The 26,326-nt window shown below is 41.4% G+C and overlaps 1 protein-coding gene and 1 long non-coding RNA gene across 2 annotated transcripts; one reads left to right on the top strand and one right to left on the bottom strand.

Moving 5' to 3' along the window:
* Positions 1–1,385: 1,385 nt before the first annotated feature.
* On the bottom strand, positions 1,386–25,742 carry LOC122760286 (tetratricopeptide repeat protein 7A-like). Its single transcript, XM_044015371.1, has 9 exons — positions 25,387–25,742; positions 24,325–24,382; positions 23,277–23,349; positions 23,001–23,161; positions 16,546–16,662; positions 15,247–15,359; positions 14,363–14,497; positions 12,176–12,378; positions 1,386–3,500 (listed from the first exon to the last, which is right to left on the bottom strand). The coding sequence occupies exons 1-9, from the start codon at positions 25,463–25,465 to the stop codon at positions 3,282–3,284; spliced, it is 1,158 nt and encodes a 385-aa protein (XP_043871306.1). The 5' UTR covers positions 25,466–25,742; the 3' UTR covers positions 1,386–3,281.
* LOC122760287 lies at positions 3,488–14,367 on the top strand. The gene is made up of 3 exons (XR_006358363.1): positions 3,488–3,549; positions 12,188–12,297; positions 14,307–14,367. It is a non-coding gene; the product is annotated as an uncharacterized LOC122760287 (long non-coding RNA).
* Positions 25,743–26,326: the final 584 nt, after the last annotated feature.

Here is a 26,326-nt window from a genome sequence, read left to right as displayed (position 1 = left end):
CACCACAAATTACACATACATGTGTACATTACATGTACACATGTATGTGTAACTGAAGACGTGACAGCCGTCACTCCCCCGCTGCTCCACCCTCCCATCACACAGCCAGTCTTGTGATGCACAGGTGTAGAAGTGAGAGAGTAACCAGAGCGACACACCTGGGTGCTCTGATATCACAATAACACAAAGGCACACACACGCACAAAATGAGACCTGACGTATTAGACATATTGATCTCAGGTGTGTGTATTGTGTAGGCAAACAGAACGTCATCTGCCCGTTGTCATGCTGAAAGGCTTTGTACTGGACCATTCCCCCCATTAATCTTTCTCCTTTTACCCGAGCTGTTAAGACCAGTGTGTATTTGAGCATGGGCACTGTGGAACACGGTGTGTTCATGTGCCTCTCATTGCCACTGTGTGCGTGCATCTGTGCTTGCATGAGCACACCATGTAATATTTCACTCCTTACCCACAGGGATTAGACCATTCATCTCCCAGAGCCCCTGTGTAGGTGTCACACACAGCGTTAATGAGGAGAGGATGGGAACATGGGAGAGCCAGAAAGCGAGCAGGGAAGAAATAAAAATAGATTTTTTTTGTGGACTGCAGAAAAGACCTGACAGTGATCAATAATTCCTGCAAGGGAATCGAAATATTGATACATGAAAGATTTTCATGCTGGCATTGTTGGGAGGGTGGAGGTGGGGCTGTGGTTTTAAAATAAGGTGGGGATTATGATTCTGTAGACCTACAGGGAGACAAAGTGATAAGAAATTGTGAATTTACTGAGAGCAAAGGCAGGGACTCTTCCCATAACACAAATCAATTTGCACCCGGGTGAGACATTGATTACAGCTGGCTCATACCGTACATGGTAACAGCAGACATCAGACAGACACTGTCAGGCCTGTAAAACAACACAACAGGGGCATTATCTGCCGCTCACAGTGTGTGTGTAAGTGTGGTGTCGGTGGGGGTGGGGGGTGGGGATGTTGTTGAGCAGACCAGATATCTCTCCCCTTCCCCAGTTACTCAAACAAGGGGATGGCTGCTAGGCAACCAAGCCACATCACATCACATCAGGCAAGCTGGGAGAGAGCAAGAGACATAGAGAGATGGTGGAGAAAGAGAGAGAGAGAGAGAGAGGAGAGGGAGTTTGGAGGCAGAAAATTGTGCTGGCAGTATTACATAAGCTGGCAGCGCGGTCCCACAGCTCACATTAATGTGGTTAGGCACTCGGAAGTGATGTCCATTAGTCACAAGTGACAAGGCAGGTGAAGGCGCGGCATCCAGCAGTGATTTTTTAAAAGCTGTTGTTCATAGTGGACACCTAAGACACACACACACACACACACATAACTAATATAATAAGGCCAGATAACACCCAAGAGAGATGGTCTTCAATAAACACTCATACACATTGTGATGCAACATGTAAAGACACACTGTATGGAAACACACATGTGAAATGATCAGTCTCTTCTAGCTGGGTGGAAATTGAGTACATGTATACATACAAGCTGTGTCAATCAAAAAAAAAAGGCATTCAAGACTTAAGATGAAGTGGAGCGTCTGTACATAATCCATGCATCTGCATTTCAACATTTTACCCCCCCAGACACAAACAGGACATCACTGTGATAGACTGTGGTTCTGATTATTACTCACATTATGTCACCTGCCATTGGCTGCCATGGGAGATGTACGTTGATTCAGACCTTATTACAATATTATTTCCCCATACGTCCGTGCAAAAAAAAAATCTGGATCCTAATCCTGATCGTTTCCATCCAACATGGAGATAGGGATGTCCCGATACAACTTTTTCACTTCCGATACGATAATGATATTGTAGCCTGGAGTACTGGCCAATACTGATATTGATCTGATACGATATCAGCACAAATCATACATACTTTAATTTCTTATTTTGTAGTGTGGAATGTTCACTTGATAGGCTTGATCAAGTGATATTACTTAAACAGAGAACAACAGTCAGCAACAATGGGTATAAGAAAAACTGAACCATTTATTATTAACTGATGGGTTACATAAATTTTAACCTTCAACATAAAAATATTTGATTTTTTGCCATGTTAATTTCATACAGTCTACTTTTAATTTCATCAGGAGGAAAGTACCAAGGGCTAATGGGGGTGTTTGCAGAGCACCCGTGTTTCACAGGTAACAGAGTGTCTTCAGAGAACACCTCCCCTTGTTTTCACTATTTTGGATTAGCCCAACCCACACACTGTGAGTGACTCGTCCCGCAGGTAAACCCGCAGACGTACTTAGCTCCTTGTGTGGAGCTTCAGGACACATTTAAAACACAGAAGCCTCTTGGCATGGCTGTTTTTTGTGGTATAATTAACAAACGGAGGCTGTTGAAAGTCGACAGGTGGCGCTGGTTTATAAAATAATGTTGTTTTAGCAGCTCGCCTCAGCATGAGCTAGCGTGGTGCTAACGGCTACCTACCACGTGATCACAACAAGCGCTGCTGGATAGAAGTGCTGGATCGGAAAGACTGCTTGTATCGGAGCGCTTATATCAGAGACTTTAGAGGCAGTCCGATTCCTTTTTTTTTTCCTGATATCGGACAGATATCCGATAACAAAATCGGGACATCCCTATATGGAGATGCTAGGAATGTACAGCTTAAGTATTACTGTAATAAATTAAAGTCTGACAGTGATACACACACACTTACAATAACACAATTAACAGTCAAAGTGAAACCTAACGTCTTTCACGTCCTATTACAAAACGTCTACTCTTCAAAGAAATATCACAAATTTAAGATTTGCCATGAATTTGAATGGAAACCAAGTTGCTGTCCTAGTCTCTCAATCCATCTGTCTCGCTGTTAATCGTGCGACTGTCAAACGGGTCAGTTGACTGGCTTTAAACTTGGCAGGGGTCTTACTGTGTGCACCAGTGTGTGCAGTGTGGTAGAAATGTGAGAGACATATTGCTAAATGAGCCACTTAAACATGCCTAAAGACAGCTGTGCCAAAAGAGAGGCTACACAAGGCAAAGTGCCATGCATGTGATTCTGAGTCAGTTGAAGCCTGAGATGCTGGTGTTGCACTAGTTAAACTAGACATTCAGACAGTTCATGCAGTAAAAACTCTTTCCCAGTGGTATCCGTCTTCTCTTTCCAAAAAATGTCAAACTATTCATCTGAGGAACATTGTCCCACCTAGCACACAGTGACAGTGCAATTATTCAGGGCAATTAACATTAACTTTATCTGAGACCACCATCACAGCCCAGACCCCTCATAGCTCTCTGGGGACGATGGTGAAGGGCCGGATGGGACAAGACGCCTCAAGCTCCAGTGCTGTTAAGAAGCAGTCGGGGGCCTGGCCGGCATCTCGAGACTGCAGAGCCTCGCCCAGGCAGCTCCACGCCTCGTGTGAGGTGCTGTGGACCTGGACTGCATCGCGCAGGACCTTCTCGCCAAGGTGGACACGCCCACTTTTCACAAGCAAACGACCCTAGACGGACAGATGGACGGGGTGGAGAAAACGCAAAGTCAGTTCAGCAGTAAGTGCACACAAGTCATGTTACATTTCAGAGGTTAATAGAAAAATGTATGTCCCATCTTTGGGAACAGTATGACAAACAATATTGTTTTAGTGTTTTGAATCCACTCGAATTTATAAAACTACATGCTGGTTAAAATTATTTCTGTGGCTGATTTTGGAATTCTGGAAAGGTATGATAAAGTTACTATAACAGTGCTGTAAATTATGAAAGTATTATTCAATTGTTCAATTTGTTCAGTGAAAACTCAAAACACAAATATTAAACCTCAGAGCCTCCTCTCTAATGCTTTTTCATTCTAAATATCTAACATTACACACTTTGCTTTGTTTAATAAGATCAACTAGGCAGACGGTGGCTTTTCAGAAAAAAAAACAAATTGGGGATTATTATGTCTGCTGCCCTGTGGACTCATTAGGTACAAAACAACAACAATGACAAAAAGGCCTAACCAAAGTGTTATCCCTAACCGTAACCATACCCAGTTAATATAAACTTATTACTAAACTTAACCAGGTCCTCAGAAATGAGGTTCTATCTTATCAGGACACACACATACTGAGGCGGCCTGAGGTCAGACAGACAATCCTTATTATGCTCATCTAGATTAATTGGGCTGGAATTCACATCGCTGTCTCGCGGCTCTGATGCAACTTGCAAAAAGTAACACACACACACACGCACAAATTTAGTTTCCATGACTTCAGAGGACTTACATTCATTTCCTGGAGACTAACCTTAAACTCACCCTTATCTCATCCTAACCATACGACATGTCGTCACCTTACATTGTAATGATTAACGTTATAGCGACTTCCCTTTTTTTCCCCGTGAGGAAGACAAGTCTCTGTAATGTGACTGTGTAAACAGATGTAGGTCCCCACAACAACATGAATAATACAAGGAACACACACACATCATTGACATAGTGCATTCCCTAGCCCCTTACCTTAACCTTAGCCATCACAATTAAGTGCTTAACCTTAACCCTTACCCTAAGCCTAACCTAAACCCAATTCTAACCCTACCCCTAAAACAAAGTCTTAACCCTCAAAAAGCCCAGAAAAAATGTCCCTACAAATAGTTTTTTTAACGTTTTTTTGGACCTTGAAAAAAATAAATACAAGTACACACACACGCACACACACCCTTCTCTTTTATATATATATATACATACACATATATATGTATACACATATGTGTGTTTATGCATGCATGTGTGAATACCAAGGGTGTGCTCTCCAGTCTCCTGACTCACAGGTACTACATTGTTCCCCATTTCTAGCATGAACACAGTCGACTGTTGGGCTAACACACACACACTAACACACACTAACACACACTCTTCCATCTGTGTAGATGCATGTCAGGTATGCTGGTAACCATGGAAAAGTGGATCAGGAGCTCAGTCAAATAAACTCCACCGTACCGTGTATACAGTACAAGAGGACACCCTGATACACACATACTGAACTGGCCACCCAGTTAACACTTAAAGAGAACATTTTGTGTTTTCTTTTTGAGAATAAGATAAGAAAAACATTTCCGTTTTTATCCAACTTGGTCTCAAATTCAAAATTTGCATGAAGTAGTTTGGTGGTAACACATCTTGACTGCTTCAGAGCTGCAGAAACAGATAGCCTGTCTCTGGTTTCGAATCATTAAATAAATGTATCCATCCACTCAGGCTACTGCTGTTTGGAGTCTCAGGCTATAGTGTGGGTTGCCAGACAGAAGTTTACACGTACAGACTGTTTAGGTCTCTGTAAACACAGTACGGTTCAGTTCTGTACGTTACACTTTCCATTTCCATTGTCAAACGTTAAGGAGTGCTTGGTACCCCCAACAGAAGGATGCCAAAAACTGAGATGTATGGGTGACTTATTTTGGTGCTACCAAGCACTCCTCAAAGGGTGGAGCTACACACCCTGCTGTGGAAAAGCAAGCCAGAAATCATTCACCAATCTGAACTGCCCTTGGTGGAAACAACACCTCAAACACTCAACTATTCCTTTAAGTTAGAGATGAACAAAAAGCTCTACAGACCCTGCTGACCACATCTCAAGAAGTCCTTTAGGCACTGAGAGACACCATGTCCAAAAGTGCTTCCAAATGCCATGCCAAGGTTCAGTGTCATCAGTGTGTTGTTGTAAATGATGCTAAAGAGAATATAGGTGCTGTATACAGTTACTGTAAATGCAACTGAACAGATAAAAGAAGTAGACACATGAGCAAACATTTTTAAATTCCTACTGTTTCTGGCACCACACAGATAAAACTGGTGTCTAATGTTTTTTTGCTTTAATTACTCCGAGCCATCTGTCTCCAGTTTTACCTCAACAGATCCTATCAGGCTTGGCAGCATAGGTTTGTTTCTTGTCATGCCATTTAAGCACGAACTGAACTGAGCCGAGCCAAACTGAGCAAGTGGGCAGTGGCGTTTCAAGTTAAATTTAAGCCTGCGTTTGAAATGCTGTAACACAAAACACCCATAGCGTTTAAGTAAGTGCTGCTCTGTCAGCTTGATCAATCGAAGAGAACGGAAGCTTCCTGAACAGAGATTTGAGTATTGGGAAATAGGTTTTTTTATTATAGTACCAAAAATGGTTCTGCCTTAAAGTGAACATTTACATGTCTCATTAACTCAAATATTGAAAGCTACTGATTGAAAATGAACCACCTAATTCTTTGGAGGCACTACTGGAGAATGATTATGGGTGGAACTTCTTAAGCAGAAGCGGAAGCAGCACAGTGGTAAAACATGGTGTGTGGCTGCAGGATAGTGCTGCTCCTGCAATGCATGAGCCTCCTGCAGCTTGTATAACACCTGATGTAGAAACTAAAACCCAGACTTGGTTGATTTTCATCTATTTTATTTCATGTGGCTGCAATTTTGGGACAAATGACTACATCAGTTTTTGTACACTGTCTCTGATCTCAACCATATGTGTCAACAAATGTGTCCAGTGTCTGATCCTGTAGTGTTTGAATGTGTGTGTGTGTGTGTGTGTGTGGGGGGGGGGCATGTGCCGTGCATCCCCGAATTACTTCCCAGATTCTTACCTTTCTACAGATTATAGCATATGCACACTGCACGTGAAGAACAGTGTGGAAGTGGCCATGACACGTACACACTTGCAAACACACATACTCACATGTAAAGAGAGCAACAGGAGGAGAGGAAAGGAAAGACCACAGAGGACAGGGAAAAAGAAGCAACGAGGAAAGGGAGCGTGAGCAGAAGAGAAAGAGCTAAAATTGGAGCAATGAACAGAGAAAAAGAGAGGCGTCAAAGAAAAAGGAAAAAATAAGTGGGCCTTGATGAGCCATACATAGCAACGGAGGCACCAGTCAACTCCCAATAGTCTCTGCTTGCAAATTTTTTTTCTACCTCTTGTCTTGTCTCTCTCTCTTTCTTTCTCTTTCCTTTACTCTCTTCTTTTTCTCTCCCTATGTATCGGTGGTTTTTGGAGGTCTTGCTCAACAGAATATAGTTCCCCGGTTGCTAGGCAATCCCATAAAGTGGCGAGAACGAGCAAAGTGTTATAAATAATGTATTTGCATTATCTAATCAGCTGACAACCACCCCCATCCACACAGAGAAAGTGAGGGTGAGAGAGAGAGAGAGAGAGGAGTGATGGGGGCATTTGATAATTGGAACGCGATTAATTCAATGAGCACAAGTCCTCGTCCTTGAGAGTATGCATGCATATGTGAAGCTGCATATGAATATTCCTCTGTTCAAGAGGAGGAAAAGCATGGAGAGAGAGTGTGTGTGTGAGAGAGAGACACAGAGAGAGAGAGACTCAGAGTAGGCTTCACTACACAACAGGACGAATGAGATGTGGAGAGTGTTGGGAGTGGGTCAGATTCATTTCATACCATAGCCAGAAGCAAGGCTGGGCTGTGTTTCAGGATCAGTTATCCATGAGAACAGACACACATGCACCCCGTGCCAAACATAAACACGTCAACCAAACCCTTCGATGGGGTTAAGAGACGGACACATTTGTAAACGCTGACATGGCACATGCCACGAAAGACAAACAGAACAGACGCTTGGTTTGAAGACGTGGACTGCAACAAGCAAGACATAAAAAAAAGCCCTCGGTCGTTAATAGGGTTAGAAATATCCAGAAATAGCCACACTATCAGTTTCATTACCATCATTAAAAAAAAAACCCTACTGAGCAGTCGTGCACACATTACAGAATATGAAGTATACCTTGTTTAACACCAAGCCTGTCCCTTTAAGAAGGTGGCCTTGTGATTATTTATGAGAGGAAATGTGGGTAATGAAGTCTGTGAAGAAGTTGTTTTTAGCCGCAGCCGGAGAGAAGTGGAGCATGTGTGCTTCATGTTACTCATCCATATTCACCACAGTTAGTCACAGTCGGAGCAGTGAGAGGGACGTGTTCCATGTTCTCCACGTCTAACCAGACTGCTTGTCGTTACACCACTGACGAGCTGAGCTAACATCTGATGTGTGATTCTTCTCTTTAACAGAGAGAGAAAAACGTTTCCGTTTGCGTCATGAGGAATGGGCAGGAGCTGTCGGTAGGCTGTCAAGAAAAAAGTAAACATTCTGTATATCCTGATAGTTCCTAAAATGAAACCAAGAGACAGTACCTGCAGCATTGTTGCTGCCTTTATATATTATGTTTTTATTTCATTTAATTCATTCAGGTTCCCCCTCTGAGCCCTAGTCTGTCATTTATTAATTACACAATAGTAGTGTAAAATTGTGAACGCTTCAAAATATCAAAAAATAAATGCACACATACACACACACAAATGTGTGCTTAGTGAGGACACCTCAGACATAATGCATTCCCTAGCCCCTAATCCTTACCCTAATGTAAACCCAAATCTAACCCTAATCCCAAAACCAGGTTTTAGGCTTAGTGTGATGACCAGCCAACATGACCTCACTCCCACTCCCAATTTCCTCACTCTTTTAGGTTTATACATTTTATGGTCCTCACAAAGATACCCATACAAGAACACACACACACAGCATACCATCTGCCTATAATGGTTTCCCTCACCATCACACCCTCATCCATCCAAAAATACTCTAAAACCAGCAGCTGACCACAGCTGTGAATCTTTCAGACACACACACACACACAAATGCTTATGTCATGCAATTTGATTATAAGGGCAAGAATAATAGCGATGGAATTAAAACACAAAAGCAGAAACAAGCCGAAAACTATAACTTGACTTTTATGACAAACCTAAATGGCTCTTGAAAGTTTGAATAATGCATCTACTTTAAGTTTTTGGACAGAGTTTCATAGTTGGCCCATTTCTCTAGAATTTTATTGCCAAGTACTTCCGTGCAGTGACTTATCAATTTACAAACGGTTGCCTAGCAACTAAAAAGACAAGTCACTGCTCCCAAAACATTTTATTTGGCAAGAAATGTCATTCCCAGGAAAAAAAAGAAAAGAAAGTTGTTTGAAAAATAATTTTGTTTCTGAGAGACTTTTCTCATTGCTACATGTTGTCACGCAGTGTTCACGATGAAAATCTCCCGCAAGAAAAACTAAATTTAAAAATAGACACACGTAATATTAAAGGAGTACGTCTTTTTATACACATGTATAACATACAGTACACTACTACGCCGATATATAGCTATAACACACCTAAAGCATTCAGGAGTAGTACAGTATGTACTTTGCAGCATAATGGCTGTAGAGTGTAAGAATATCATCCAAGAATATCAGAATTCCCCCCAAGGCAGAGCAGAATAAATGGGCCACTGGCACACAAAGTGTCCACAGCATAAAAATAAACGCACGGAGCCGGAGCCACTGGGTAGCAGCAACTGTAAGTTGTATTCTTGCAGACTGATGCAAGCCAGAAATATGGGCAATGTTCCAATTAAAATGTCCTGCACACACACGGCTCCAACACAGAGTAAGGTTGGCGACTGCTTCATTAGTGACATGTAATCACGTCTATTGGACTTTTGTTTATCTGACCATCATTCCTTACTAGACCTTACTAGACTAGAAACTACAATATCGGCCGTGACAATGACGGCACTTTGTCGTTGGAATCTACCTGCTATATAATGTGCGCTATAAGTGTTAGAATGAATCATTAACAGTCTTAGTTTGACGTCAGTTATTAGAGACACCCACAAAGATCAGATTATAATTTGAACCCTGGTTTAAATACATGTGGGTCCATTGATAGCACTAAGGTTCCAAGTATTCTGTAATAAATAAATAAATGAATAAATAAATAACCAGAGCTAAGTTCATGGACAAGGGTGAAGTGAGTAGGAAAGGAGGGAGGAGATGAGCCAAAACTAGGTGGAATGCGAATACACGACTTGAATATGATATACATGAATATGCTAATTGCCATGTTGCACTTCCTCAACTACATTGTACAGTTTAATCATAAAGAGTTGAGCCATATACTCACATACTTTTGACCTATTTTTGTTAACTCAGTCATTATGGTTAATTGAGTGTAGATTGAATGTGCAACTACTGAAAATGTCTGGAAACTTTATGGAACAGCTGTACGTAGAGCTTATTATATATATGTATATATATATATATATACATATATATATATATATATATATATATATATATATATATATATATATATATATATATATATATATATATATATATATATATATATATATATAAAAAAATAAACAGTACTTGTGTGCCACTTCCATGGAGGACGGCAGTAATTGGCACACATTAATATCTGTAACACATGTGCACACGCACTCACATGTATACACACATATACTAGGGCAGACAGCCATACTGAGAACACACAGCTGCCCCCATAAGAGACCCAGAGTAGGACAATGTCAGCTGGCTTTGTTTCAACTTCTCACCCCCTGGGATTGGTTCTCCCACAGGCCAAATATGGAAGAGACACATACCCCTGTCTAACCCAATCGATGTACACACACACACATATTCTTGTACAGCATTTTTAGTAAGGACTCTCATAGACATAATGCATGCCCTAGCCTGTAACCCAAACCTTAACCACAACCAGTAAATGCATAATCTTAACACACACACACAGAGCAAGATTAAAAGCATGAGCCTTATGTGAGCATGAGGTTGTAGTACTAATAAGAAAAATATCAACCAACACATCTATAGTCACCATGGAGACCAGATTCATGTGTATGTGCATGTTGTGTGTAAGCAAGTATCAGATTTGAGGGATTCCCCGCTCTGCTCCATTCACCATGACAACAGAAAGAAAGGTTCAAAGGTCAGAGCATCTGCTGTTAATCCAGCGGTTCAGACTGACTAGCAGAGAGTATGGGAGTGGATGAGGTGGGTGAGTGGGGATTGTTTGAGATGGTGTGTGTGTGTGTGTGTTAGAGCGAGAGAGAGAGAGGGAGAGAGAGAGAGAGAGAGCGACCGTGAGAGAGGGTCTTCTCGGATGAAAAGAATGTTGGCGAGTGATCAGACAGACAAAACCAGTCTTTAAAAAGCAGTCGAGATTTGCTGGTTACAGACAAAAATTGTGTTCCTGTTTTCTAAGATTTCAGATTTGACTGATGACTGAACCATAAAGTCTTATTGTGAAAATGACCACAATCCTGACACATTATAATCTGTACATGGGAGAAGAGGGGTGATTATACACTGAGATTATTACAAGCCTAAGGGACACCACTGACCGTTAACAACAACAACAAACTCACTTAATAATTGCTGCTGAATAACACATCAAGAGTGGGAATGTTATTAAACACTGTCTTAAATAGACTGCAGACATTATTGTATACATGTTAAAATGATGAAGCTTTTTTTTACAGCATGACAGATATTATCTGCTAGCCATCTAGAATTACACAGGAAAGACAAGATAGACAATGCAAAAGTATTTGAAGGTGACAAAAAACCAAAATCAGTTAATATAAGCAGGAAATTGCCATCATGTGATGTACGGTCTGAAACCCAGACTGACCGTATGTAATTCCCCCGTGTGCGTGTGTGCGCGTGTGTTTGTACATGTCTATAGTGGTCTGTGAGGGCATTTCAAAACGATTCAAAACTGATTTGTGAGGTTGTTTTAGCTGGTCCTCATAACTTAAAGGGTACTGTAGTTGTACTGGTAGTTGCACTGTGCCTTTGAGAGAAACAGCTGAGAGTTAAACCTTAAAATGTGTTGTGTGATAATTTGATCGTTTAATGATTTCTACCAGTTCAAATGGAATAAACGTGGATTTTAAAGATTGACCCACGTGAGACTCGACTGAGTCCTGTGTGTACTGTTGGTGTTATTCGCATTTGATAAGAAGCTCTAACAGAACTGAAATATGCATACTTATTTTAGTGGATTTTAGAAAAACCATTTAAATTGGTTTGTGTCTGTACATGCCTAAACTGAGTTACTATAATGTTTTCAGCTCTTGTGTAACAGAGTGTAATGCAATTTCATGAACTCAAGTGTATCATTTCAAGCGTGTGCATGAAATGTGTGCACAGAAGAGTGTGAGCAACTTACACCAGCCGAAATCTGATACCATGATATGAGTGGGGACACTTAACACAAGTGAACTATATAAATTGCAAGTGCATTTAGCAGCCACTGATGCTTCCATTGTCTCTCTCACCATGTGCACCAGTATGCGCTCTCCTGTGGGATGGATGGCCAGAGCTTCATCGTACAGGCCTTTGGCTTCGTCCAGTTGGCCCCGGAGCTCGGCCAGACGGCCCCGCTGCAGCAGCACCGAGTGTGAGTTGGGGAAGATCGCGCTTGCCTCAGCTATGCAGAACTGGGCCTCCTTTAACCGTCCATCTGCCATGAACAGCTCTCCTGCAGGAGAAGGAAGATGAGACACAAGGTTGACAGGGGGTGAGGGAGGAGAGAGAGAATACAGAAAAGAGTATCAGGAAAGGACCGTTGAAGAGAACAGGGATAATCAGGGAGAGAATGGAGGGGGAAAATATCGTGAATCCCCCGCAGTAGTAAGTGAAAGTAACAGATGAGATGACAGTGAGTTCAACGGCATCATGTTAAAATGTAAACGGTGCAGCACTGAAATACAAAAAAACACAGTCGGATGAACGCACACACACACACACACACACACGCACGCACGCACACACACACACACACACACACACACAGACACACACTGGAGTGAGTGGGAGCAATAGAGTGCCTGGGAAGTCAAGAGAGTCTTGCCTAAATATGGCCATCGCATACTAAAGCTGCCTGCTTCCTTCTCTGCTGCTGCTGCTGCTGGGATGATGACGACAGCCACACACACACACACATACACAGGGACACAACCCTGAAGCTGACCACTGTGAGGACAGGATGCTGTCATTCATTCTCAGAAGTGGATGGTGGGTCGACACTGAAACCTTGGGAAAGACACCCCTCAACTCAGAAAACACACCGACCTTGTCAGGACCAGGAACTAGTTAAGTTTAGGGCTAAGATTTAAATTCTGGTTATATTTAAGGTTAACACTTTGATTCGGCTGTGACATAATGAAAGGAAGTCAACGCGGTGCTCAGAGAAGAACAGCCTGTATGAGACCCATGTGTGAGTTTGGTAGTGGATGTTGTGTTTGTTTACATGTGTCTGATGATGCACAGATGGGGAACACTCAGCGCAGGCATGTCGCCTCTGTGAGATGAAAGCGAACCATTTGGACCACTTGTGCTTTCTTGTCATAGGTTTCAGGAGAACAAGGATTCAGGGGAAATAGGGCTACGGAATTTTAAAGGATTAGATCTGTGCTCGTTTATCAGTTTGAGTGTTTACATGCAGCTGAGTGTGGCCTTTTTGAAGACCGCCCCGCCCCCAACCTCCCATTCTGTGTGTGTGTGTATGTGCATATGTTTTCCTATGTAGCCAGTGAGGATGTGAGATTGAGGGGGAAGTGACTGATGTTAAGAGGAATGTTGGGGAAGGAGGGTGACTTGGGATAGGACATGCTCAGCCTTGAGTGAGGGGTCATACCCCTGGTCTCTCTCTCGCTCTCTCTCTCTCTCACACACACACACACACACACACAAAGTGCATGTTTTATTTTGCCTGTTCTCAGCCGAGATATAGAGAATAACCTTCAAATTATACTCGGCCACAAGGGACGAGACCTCTTGGCCCGTCCATCCATCTTATCCTATGTCGGTTTTGTTACTGCCTTCACTTGAGTTGTGGTATGAATTCCTATTCCCATGCCTCATCCACTCAATCTGAGTGGATAGACGGAGTGCATCTCTGCGCCCCTCTCCCTTCATTTCCCGCTAATGCACAAGCTCACCCTGTGAACTTCCACATGCACTTCCCCTGCCATTCTGCCCTTCCTAGAGCAGTCGCTGCACACACTCCAACATCAAGCATGCAGTATTCAATGGGACTATAATGTCTCTGAGCAGTATACTGTTTACAGAGTGTAGATATACATCTACTTACTTCGGGATCACCCCAAAAATTATGCCAAGTGAATTTCTGTGACTGCAGTGCCCCCACAACATTTGTGCTCATATAACCATCGTCTTACTCCCAAGAGAGACTGAAATTCGACTAAGCTTGTAAGCAGGTCAGTAAGGTGTGCGAGACAGTCACACTGCACAGCTTTTGTAGTAGCATCTGCACAATACAGTCTGTGCAGAGAGGAGGGAGTTCCATTCAAATTTGCCATCAGTCTCACAGCTTCTTTTTTTTTGTTTGTTTGCTTGATCTGTATTTGTCTGTGATTATTAAAAGTTCATCTGCTGACCCCGCAGACCAAGAACAAGTGCAAAGAGAAACTGTGTCGGAGCTGCGCGTGTCATTATCATACCAGCCTGCAGCCAGATGTGTTCCAGCGTGGTCCAGATGTAGGCGGGTCCTTGGCGGCGGGAGGAGCTAATGTCCGACACCTCAGAGAGCGCCGCCTCCAGGCGAGACAGTGCAACTGACGACGGACTCAGTGAACCTGTGAAGGCGGCATGAAGCTCGTTGAAACATACAGTGCCGTGCAAGTCTTTCGTTCGATTTGTTGCTTTAGGAATGTGTTCATGACCACATCCAATTATTTTCCCATAACCTGAAAATACAGGAAATATGTGTGCAGGACTAAGATAAGTGACATTTTTCAGAATGAACAGCTTCTACAGGCTAAGGTGTCGAGTGTAGGACTCTAGCTCTCTTTAACCTACATGCAGTGGAAGCCTAATTAATGTCATTGGTAACACCTGTGTTTGCCCTCATTTTCTGTACAAAATGGCTGCTTTAATAATGTCATGGCTTATTCAAGACATGCTTGAGCATTAGACAAACATGTTGTATGAGTTGAATTCATTGGACGCTTGCTAATATTTAAGACCACCTTTCAGTCACAGAAGAGATAATAGAACTTGAGCGACATTAATTTATAATTTTCCCATTAGCAAGGTCAACAGCAGTAGTAATGGCTTACGACTTTTGCACAGTGTATTCATATATCATTGATAATGAATACATTTAGGTTGGCAAAGTGATTATATCGTCACACAGACATAGTTTTACTCGATAAAAGGTCAAATACCCTGGGATTGAAAGTGACTGGCATGTTCACCTTTCTCACTGGTGTTTACCCAAAAACAATAGATGACTTAAGATAATCAATTCAGTACGAAGCAGTTTAAATATGTGCAGCAGAGGGTCCTCATTAAAAAAAAGACTGTAACCACTGAGTGAGCAGACCAGTGGAGGTGTCCTGGAAGTCAGGCAGGGTCAGGTGGATGGAGGATTTCCTGCCTCCGGGGCTGACCTCTGCCCTCTCAGCCACCGGTATGCTGCTGCTGTCATCTGTCTCACTGCAACACACACGCACAAGTCATAAAACCGCTCAATTCATGTCAATTTATGTCAATTAAGGTCATAAATAAAATTCCATTGCAAATCCCATTTCGAAACATTCTAGAGTGTCCCTGCCAAAGTGTGGTGGGGCAACAGTTAGTATTGGCTGCATCATAGGCAGAGTTTCAATTAAATATGTTTCTTTAATCACTGATGACACATCACAGTCATTGTATGACTGTGATGACTGTGAATACAGCACATTTCTTGCATATAGCTTGTTTAATACACAGCTGCAGAGTGTGTTTCAAAGACAAAGACATCAGACTGCGACAAATAGAGCACAATATTTCATTTTGTAATTGAAATGTTTACATTTCTTTCGAATCAAACAATTTGAAGATGAATTATTTCAAGCAAAATACACAAGGGGGTTCCTAGAACACTTAATATCATAAATTGAGAACCTCTGTTCTAAATATTCATAAAACAAATACACTATATGGTTTAAAATGTAGTGTAGGATTTGAGAACACACAGATCAGAACCGTCAACTCAAAAAATATTTCCTTCTGCCCTTTTTTAAGGAAGGAAATGTGGGTAGAATGTCATATTTATATAAGGAATGCTTTGAATGCTACTCCATCAGTTTTGTAGACATGAGAACTATGAGGTCCACGATATATAGAAGTATAAAATGTTAAAATGATGGGTCTCCACGAATGTTGCAGCTGTTTGTTGTTCTAGTTTCAGAGAAATGCTATTCCTCCCAGTCCTTCTAATGTTGTGCTTAATATCTTTATTATCAGATTCAACACGCCTGACTTCTCATCAGCTGCGCTGAGTCATCGCACAGACACTGTACATGCTTGTGAACTGAGCTGTTCCACGACAAATGGAAACATGTCTGAATGCAAGGAGGACAAGGCACAAGAGCAAATTAACCTCTGATCCTGCTGACTGCTCTGCTCTGCTCCCGAGGCTAACCTCATCAATATATCGGAGTAAACGCACACACACACACACAATAGTAAGTAATTAATGCAGGCAGTACCACCTCAGCAAAAGCTCCCCCCTCACATCTCGACATGTATGGCAGTAAAAGAAAAACACTTGGACCGTGAAGGCTCACACATCCAGACTCGCAGTGAGCAAGAGGAGCAAACCATCACAGAGACGTATGTTACACGTGAACACACTCACCTGGAGCGACCGACGTCATAGCAGCTCTGCCAGCGCTGCAGCATCACTTCACAGGTCTGCAGAGCTGTGGCCGGACCAAACAGGGCCTCCTCCAGCTTCACCTTTGTGAACAGCAAACTAGAACACACACACACACACACATAGAGAGACACACTACTCAACAATATTGTAACAACTATGGAGCTTCTGCAACGTTTTATTGCCATGTTGTGCGTACCACGTAAAATAAAACCCTCATTATACAGTCGAGTATTTACTGTTTCTGTACCTGTATAGAAGTTGAACTGTCAACTGTTATTAGGAAACACAGGCAAAACCTGTTTCTTATTGTCACTGACAAGAACCAACACACAACATGTGTACACTGTGAGGTTCGCAAGAGGCGGAGACCTCTGCGACCTGTCAGTGGCCGCTGAGCAGCTGAAACTATAGCAGATATTATCCCGTAGTGTTTTGTTTGACAGTGAAAAATATAAATTAAGCAGCATGTAAAAGTGGACATTTGTCCTTGTGTAAGTGTTTGGGCTTTGACAGTGGTTGGTTAAGTGCTTAAAACCCATCAACATCTATCTGATGCATGTGGACTGAGATACACATGGATCAATAGAAAGAGGGAGGAGGGGGGTGTAAAGTCAGCCATCAACAACAGGTCTGATGACTGTGTGTACCTTGTGGTATGTGAGTGTGCTTTTTTTCTTCTTTTTTTTTTTCTTTGCCTCTTTAGGACCTTTTCTGACATAAACGCTGACCTTGTCAGGACCAGTAGTCCTCATGGAGACCAAAACCTGATCCTAATGAGGCAGAACATCATCTCTGATAAATCTAGGGCTCAGATTTTTAATCGTGGTTAGATTAAGGTTAGAATTGGACAAAGTTAGGGATTGTTTAGGCTGTCCAAATGAATGAAAGTCAGTCCAGTGTCCTGAGAAGAGTAGCTGCGCAAACCTGTGTGCATGTGTGCGTGAGTGTGTGCTCGCTTTGCGGTATGAGTGTGTGTGTGTTGCAGAGCGTTAAGAGGCCGAAGAGTGATGCCATCGAGTGAGCAGAGTGATTCTGCTCAGCCCTTTTAGTTGAAGACAACTGGTTAAGTGATGTGGGAGTCTCTGGTGTGGGTGTGTGTGTGTGTGTGTTCGCACACACGCGTGTGTTTACTTGTTTCCTCTTTGGGACTTTTCCACTGACCTTGTAAGGACCTCAAGTCCTCATGGAGACCAAAGTCTGGTCCTAATGAGGCAGAACCTCATTTCTGATGCTCGGGTCAAGGTTAGGATTGGGTTAAAGTTAGGGGTTAGGCAATAATTGGCTAGTATGGCTTTGGGTTGGTTGTCCAAAAGAGTGCAATAAAGCATCCTAACAACAATAGCTGAGCAAATATTTGTGTGTGTTTAGTAATTGCCAGAAGGGGCCCTCAGAGGATGTACTCTGCTGTCAACATCACTCTTCCCTCAGTGTGACAATGACAAGAGAGAGAGGGAGAGAGAGAGAAACATTGAGACTATGGTATTTGCCATATCTGACGCCCGTCTACCGAGCTGTCCACTGTCTCCCTGTTGTTGAAGACCCCTCCAATTACTCTGTTCTCTCCTGTCAGAGGGTGAGGGGAGAAGAATGATGGAGGGAGGCAGAAAGGAAAGGACAAAGGGATGGAGAGAGGGCGAGGATCGATAGCAGCGAGAGACAAGCTTGTGTCAGGGGAGAAAACTCTCAGTGAAATGTGCCTCATTACCAGCTGACTGCTTGGTGGATGGATGGGGGAAGGTGTGTGTGTGTGTGTGTGTGTGTGTGTGTGTGTGTGTAGGGTGTGAGTAGAAGATGGAGGGAGGCTGGTAAAGAAAAAGAAAATGAAAGTGTATATGAGTGGGAGGAAGGAGGTTGAATTTCTCTGACATGTGGATGACAAGTGCTGCTGAGGGACTTTGTGTTGAGGATACGCCTGCCAGTAGGGGGTCCACTGTAGTGTGTGTGCGTGAGTGTAATTTTTTGTATCTCTAGACTCGTTATTACTAATAATGCACTAAGAAGGTGTGAATCAATTCTCCATGACAGTGTAAGAGTGTGTTGGTATCATTCAGTAAAAAAGGAATCTTTTGATGAAACAGCAAAATTTAATATGCTAGATTAGATTAGATTAGATGGATTCTCAAAATGATGATATTATTCAATTATCAACATTTGTCTTTTACTTTCGACTCTATTTTTTATCTCAAATCTCAAGTTGATACAAAGGCAAGATGGTCCTGTATCATAACTGACATTTACTGTTACATAACAAGACTAGAATGTGCAGGCTATCCAATTTTCCTCACATCACAGATCATCCAAGAAGTAAGGGAGATGCCAATTGGACTGCTTTTAAAGTCAAACCTTTTACATAAAGTATTAAGATTCATTGGCCCGATATCAAAGGAAAAAACAGGAATAAAGGCTTGTCTCTGCCTCAAACAAAAGCCAGGTTCCTCCTGTTGATGAAGCTACACTTTGAGAATAAACACCTCATTTTTGCAGCCAATTTGCATTTTGTTTACAACCGAAATAAAACCCAGCTGCTGGCGTTTAAACTGAGCCTGTATTAATAATGTCTTATATTTGTTAACATAATTACTATGTATGACTTATTTAAACTTCCAATCTTAATGTTTCATATTATTCTGTCCTGACAGAACCACAAAGGTCCAGGAAAATAGATTCTATCAAGATTAGACCAATCACAATGCTACACATCAGATTACAAAGGCTGTCATTTTTTTTTTCCAGTCTCGTGGGAATAAGCCTAGCTTGTGAGTGGAGTGTTTGAGGATGGACGGCAGCGAGCAGTGAATGCTCGGCGGTGGCTAATAGTAGTGAGCGTGAGTGTAACCTCTGTATAAAAATAACTAACAATATTCCCTTGGAAAAGTGTTAAATCTACAGTGTTACTCACTCTGCACTCCCACAGATCACAGTGTGTATTCACGTTCTCTACAGGTACACACATACACACACACATACAGGTTTGTGCAGCTGTTCTTCTTAGGACACTGCAGTGACTTCCATTCACGTGGACATCCTAAACAATGCATTATTCCTAACCAGTTAATGCCCACTCTTGACCTTAACCTCACCACAATGCAAATCTTAGCCCTACCAGTTCTCCGAAATGAGGATCTGTCTCATTAGGGCCAGGTTTTCTGTCTCCATGAGAGACAGAACTGGTCCTGACAAGGTCAGTGTTTCACACACGTACACACACACTATGTGCATGTACTTGCTCATGCAGCAACATCCCATTAGATGAATTCAGAATCAAAGGCTGGGATTAATCATTCTCTTTAGTACAAAGTGAAGACCATGATCTATCTCTCCCTCTCTCTCTCTCTCTCTCTCCGATGTAAATCAGACACTTTCAAAAGTCATAACAGAACGTTGGTTATGGTATGGTAATGTCAACTGTCCAATGTTGATATAATGTGTAATAAATGTGTCTTCTCCTCACACCCTCCCCCAAAAATCCACTCGTTCCTTCTCTCTCTCTCTCCCTTTCTCTATATATATATATATATATATGTATATATATATATATATATATATATATATATATATATATATATATATATATATATGTATCTATATATGTACATGGATTATCTGCAACATGGATCCCAAGGGTAGCAATGCATCCTGACTTGGTGTGGATTAATTTTTATGGGCATAATGCAGGTCTGAATTAAACTTTTATTAATGAATTCATTAAGCTTTCATAGCAACAATAATATGATTACTGCACCACAGAAAACATTACCCTCATCTCAATTGTAACACTGTTGTAATTCTCTATTATAACAAACATTCAGGTGTCATTTGGAAACAATCATGTTTTTTTTGTTTTGTTTTTTATGCATTTGTAAGAATTCTGGGAAGGATGCTAATGTGTGTTGCCAGCCGGCCCCTTACACAGCAAGATGGATTGACCAATGAGCTACTGAGCTTGTTGTCGAGATTAGAGAGATACTGTATGTGGGCTCCTTTGTGAGAAAGCTAATTTCCGATTTATGGAAACAAACCACTCTGCATTGAGAAAAAAAACAAACAACCAAAAAACCTTTGTTAAGTGCTTTTCATGTTATTCTCACCAGACAAGTTTGTGATTCATTTTCCAGCCCTCCCTTTCTCAAGTATGTCGGGAAACTCTGGTGGCCTTTGTATACCAAAAAGGATCTTAAGATTCTTTCTAGTCTCCCACTGTCTTTGCTGTTTCCTCCTTCTTATTCAACTTGTATCAAAGTTCTCTGTAACATTAACAGTCAAAATGTATAGTAAAAAAATCAACATGCCTTCTCAAAGACATTTAAACAAAACAAAACCTAGGCTAACACTTTTAACAGTGTACTTATCTCCCACCCGGCTCTAGTCAGGGCTATGTCCGCAGGTGCTTCCCCCCCGATTTGGTCGCCCGAAACCCCCCACCAAAGTTCAGGAGCAGTAAGCTTTAGCTTCACTCTGGCTGGTTTGGCTGCTGTATATAAACATGGCAGCACAAGACAGCGGCTTCCGTAAAGCAAGGCCCTTGCCTCACAAACTTAAAAAAAGGCTTACTAATATATTCAAATTCTGTCACTTAAAACCCTCATATATAATACACACTGGACCTTTAAGGGTCATGTGACTGGTCACCTGATCAATCTCTGGAAACGTAACCATGCTTTTAGCAAGTGTCCATCAGCTCCTGCGGTAAATACTTGGCTGCTTAGCTGCTAAATGTTCCACCATTTTCACCCACTAGTTTCTCACGTTGCCTGATGTTTTGTGAGAGCAAAGACACTAAAGCACCAAACTAAAACATTGGAGCTTCAAGAGCATACAGTTCTCTTAAAAGCCGAGTCGTGTTCAGAGTCGGGTGATAATTCTGTGCAGATTTATCATTAGCCGTGACTTTACAGCAGATCCATGCAAAGACTGTGACTATCAATACATAGTAAATCATGGAGGTAATGATACAGTAAATGGCCTTGCAGTTGCAAATCATTTGTAATTCAGCTGTTCTTTTTAGCAATTTACAGCTACATAAAGCTGTATCTCTCTCTTCCTGACTCAACAACTGATGCTGTCTCTACCCATATGACCTCATGGTTACTGGGGCGATGGGGATTCCTGGTGCGGGGAGCATTGTGATTGGCTGAGAGTGCAAAAGAGGTTGTAAATGGGTCAAAGCAGTCAAGTGTCCCGATGGCGGAGGTGTTTTGTGTTTTGTATTTGTGTGTGTGTGTGGTGTAGCATATCATTTTGCATGTAGACAGAGCGAGAGAACAGTTGTACAGCAACGATCAGGAAAAACGTGCAGTAATGAAATGATCATCCCTCCTGAATTGTCTCACTCTGTATCTGTGTTTTTGTTTTTGCCATCAGACTGTTACTGTGTCATCAGTTTTCTTGTTTTTCTCCACCCCCCCCTTTCCTGCTTCTGAGGCACGGATGTGAGTCCATGGCTGTGTGCTGGGACCATAGAGGCCAACACTGACCCCAGATGGCTATGTTATGAAATGCTTTACAGGCCTTTAAATTCCTCAGAAAGATGATGCAACATGCTTCTATGTTGTGACTAGAGTGAAATAATTAGACTGGATGGTTAATGCTGTCTGTCTCTGATGCAACAGCACTTCCATCACGGCTAATGAACGTGTTTTCAATGTTTTTTGTTCAATACAAACGACTGAAAACATTCCTGAGAGTGAAAAAGGATGATTTTTTTGTAGTTTTGTTTTTAGAAAAAATAATAATTTCACTGCTGTGCCATTCCTTTATGAAGACAAAAACGTCTCAACAATGAAAACATTTGCTCTCAAGCGCTAAAACAACTTACATATTTCCACAATGTGTTTTACTATAATTCATAAAATGTATGCACATATTCAACACAGATAAAGTGTAACATACGGTTAAAGAAACCAACCTAAAAGGTCACAGGTTGAGTGCCTCCAACTATTTAAAGTACCCTGCAGCAAATCACTAAATCCCTGCAAGCACCAAAATGACTGTCAATGTCTGAGTCAGGTTTACTGTGTTTAACCTGTTTAGCATAACAGATGGCAGGGTTTGACTGCTGAACGACACACGAGTCAAGAAAGCAGCACTAGGGCTTAGGTCAGAGCTGCAAAGTTAAAAGGGTAAGAGTGCATGAGGGGCATAGGTGCTGCAATGCAGGCGTCCACTCCAACACATCTAAATAAGGCGTAGAGTGTGTGTCTGCTTGGCCTCCAACACATCAGAGCTGAGATACCCAATCCCTGCAGAGAGGACGAGTGTTAGGATGGTGCTGCACCACTCACTGGAGCCACCCTCACACTCACACACAGAAAAACAAAATGCAAAGTTTTAAGTACAGCGATCGATTGGCACCTTCTCCTCATTTCACCAACACTTCTTCTACCGACATCTTTCTACTGCTGTGCATGTGAGTGGGATGGAGAAGTGGGTTTTACTTGAAGTTGTCGGGGTGCTGGCTGAGGGCCAGGCCCAGGGTTTCCAAGGCATGACGGTGGTGTTTCTGGGCGCTGAGCAGCAGGGTCAGTAGGTGGAGGGAGTGCAAGTCGTCCCCATGAAGAGAGAGCGCCGCCTGCAGGGGCTCCATGGCTGCGGATACCTGCCAAACAAACACACGCTCCCACGTATAACTTGTTCTTCCTCATGTGCAGTTTTCTAACGATTCTCAATTATGATCATTTATATCTCATAACATTTCTGTTGTCTGGTCATACCTGGCGTACGAGTGCCAGCTGCAGAGCCAAGTACATAGCAATCTGAGCATCCAGAAGGTCTAACGTGTGAGCTCTGAGGGAGGAAAGACACACATCCCTGAGTTGTTTCTTGCATTTTGATCACAGACTGTATATAAAAATGAACTTCATCTATTTAAAGAGAAGCCTGGAAAGTAGAGTGGAAGTAACATTTAGACAGGCAGCTGGTTTAAAAAAGAACGCTCTTTGAATGCAAGTCTCTGGGGAAATGAGTCTACTTCTTACTTGATTTATAACACCGGTAAACATTTTCCACAGAAGTTAATGGTCTCAATTGCTATTTGCGCCTTCTTCAGTAGAACACGATGTAAATTTTTTAAATTGTGTCCCCATTTAGAGGAAAATAGGCAATAAATCAGGATGATTGACAGCTAGTATTGTCCAGTAGGTGCCTGGTTGCAGGTGATGCCTGTGAACGTCCTGTTGCGAAACGTTTGCAGGATTGGAGACTACTACTTTTAAGAATAATAATAATAATAATGATGATACATTTTATTTTTAGGCCCCTCTCCAAGCACACAAGGTCACCTTACCATGCAGAGTTAAAACAAAGCAGTCAAAGAGTAGTAAAATTAATAATAAAACCAAATTCATAATACACCGAATCATGCAACACTGGGAGGGTTTGAAACGAATAGGTGGATATGTGAATATAAGTGAATATGCAAGTTTAAACAGATGTCTTTTTAGACGGGATTTGAAGGTGGGAAGTGAGTCAAAGGTGCGGTCTGGTGGGAGAGTGTTCCAGAGGTGGGGAGGAGAGCGGCTGCAGGCTCGAGACCTCATGGTAGACAGGTGAGCAGATGGAACATGGAAGTGGATGGAGGAAGATGGACCTTGGGTGTGTGTGTGTGTGTGGGGTAACACTGTTACAGCATAGCCAGTTGGCATTTTAAATAAGAAAAACAAACAAAAAAAACATTCAAGACAACTACAGCTGAGCTTCTGGGGATGACATTTATTATTGCATATTGCATATACTGTGAAGATTAAAAGAAACCAGACCTACTTGCTCAGAACCCGAAGTGCTTTTTTGTTGAATTCGTCCCGCTCTGCTTTGAGGGAAGCTGCAGGTGGAGAGACATAATTGTACATCTTCAACTGAGACACAACTTTAAAATGGAAGTAGCATGTGTCCAGCAAGTCACAACTGCACATGACCCACATGACCTATATGACTCATGACACATCATAAATAACGGCACCGAGACAGGAGAGCCAGCTTGGTTGGCAATTCCTGGAATGTCTGCTGGTCTCTTGGCAATGCTGGTGACATCACTGTAGGTCAGCGGTTCTCAAATGTGGTTCTAGACCATGACACACTACTAGAGGGTCTGTAAAAGGTTTGCAGATTAATTTAGAAAAAAGATCACGATATATATATATATATATATATATATATATATATATATATATATATATATGTATATATGTATATATACATATGTATTATTATGTATATTTATCTATTATAGATGCATTACTGTTGAGCATACAGCAAAAGAAAAATAAATAGGCTTCAGAGTATGAAATAGTTCATAGATTAGTTTCTAATCCATCATTTTATCATCACATTATTCCAAGGGAAGCAACTGTACAAGAAGATTTGTAGAATTTTGTGTCCTTCATTGAGAGGAATTTAAGAACTGATACTCTAGGTCATAAATTCCAGCAAAAATAAAATCTCCTGAGATTTGTTGTGTATCCATATTAGGGCTGAACAATGTATTGTTATGATATTGAAATCATAATTTGAAACAATACAATTCACAAAATGCAAAAGCTATGCGATTAATATATTCTAATTTTGAGTGCTGTGCTTTATGCTAATGTAGGCAAAAAAAATAACTCATATATTTTGGAAACAGTTTGCATGTTCAAGTTATGCTTTCAATAAAAATAGAGTCATGGTAGTGTGGTAATGTGCCATCAAATTTGCTGTATTACACAGTGAAAACTGAAATGAACTTGGACTGCAAATCGAATCACAATTGCAACATCTGCCGGACAAATTGCAATCATATTGTTTCACCAAATTGCTCAGCCCTAATCCAGTAATCCATATCCATACCATCAGAGGCCTGTAGACTGTAGCAGAGTCCCAGAGCCAAGTAGGCCTTGGGTAGAAATTCTCCAGCTTCCTTCCCCATGGAGACCACACTCTGGGACAGAGCTTCTGCCTCCACAAACTAGACACACACACAAACACAGTTTTGCACATTGCTGAACATACTTCTGACTGGCAGGAGAAACAAAACTATTCTGCTTTTACACACAAATCCGGACACTGCTGCAAGGCATTCTAGTGAGAAGTGCATTGCAGTGCAAGCATCTACTGTTATTATACTGCGTTTATTTCGTTTCATATTCCTCTTCCCCCCAAACACATACTAAACCATGACATTTTGGTGTCATACTATAATATGACTTTTTTGTCACATTTTTGACGACATACTAATGAATGACTTTTTGTCAAATTTTAGACGACATACGAATGTATGACTTTTTTGTCACATTTTGGACGACATACTATAGTATAACTTTTTAGTCACATTTTGGACGACATACTATAGTATAACTTTTTAGTCACATTTTAGACGACATACTATACTATGACTTTTTTTTCACACTTTGGACAACATACTATACTATGACTTTTTTTCACATTTTGGACCTTACATACTATACTCATGACTTTTTTCACACTTTGACAACATACTATACTATGACTTTTTTGTCACATTTTGGACAACATACTAAAGTATGACTTTTTTGTCACATTTTAGACGACATACTAAAGTATGACTTTTTAGTCATATTTTGGTCGACATACTATAATATGACTTTTTGTCACATTTTTGAAGACATACTAAAGTATGTCTTTTTAGTCACATTTTGGACGACATACTATACTATGACTTTTTTTTTCACATTTTGGACAACATACTAAAGTATGACTTTTTAATCATATTTTGGTCGACATATTATAATATGACTTTTTGTCACATTTT

The sequence above is a fragment of the Solea senegalensis genome, unplaced genomic scaffold (genome assembly GCF_019176455.1).
Source record: "Solea senegalensis isolate Sse05_10M unplaced genomic scaffold, IFAPA_SoseM_1 scf7180000013358, whole genome shotgun sequence".
Taxonomy (NCBI): domain Eukaryota; kingdom Metazoa; phylum Chordata; class Actinopteri; order Pleuronectiformes; family Soleidae; genus Solea; species Solea senegalensis.
This window is presented reverse-complemented; position numbering and strand designations above follow the sequence as displayed.

Coding starts and splice junctions, on each gene's coding strand:
- LOC122760286 (XM_044015371.1), bottom strand. CDS start 25,465: ATGGGGAAGGAAGCTGGAGAATTTCTACCCAAGGCCTACTTGGCTCTG. Junction 15,360..16,545: donor TATGACGTCGGTCGCTCCAG/GTGAGTGTGTTC, acceptor TGTGTGTTGCAG/TGAGACAGATGACAGCAGCA. Junction 3,501..12,175: donor AGCGCATACTGGTGCACATG/GTGAGAGAGACA, acceptor CTGTCCGTCTAG/GGTCGTTTGCTTGTGAAAAG.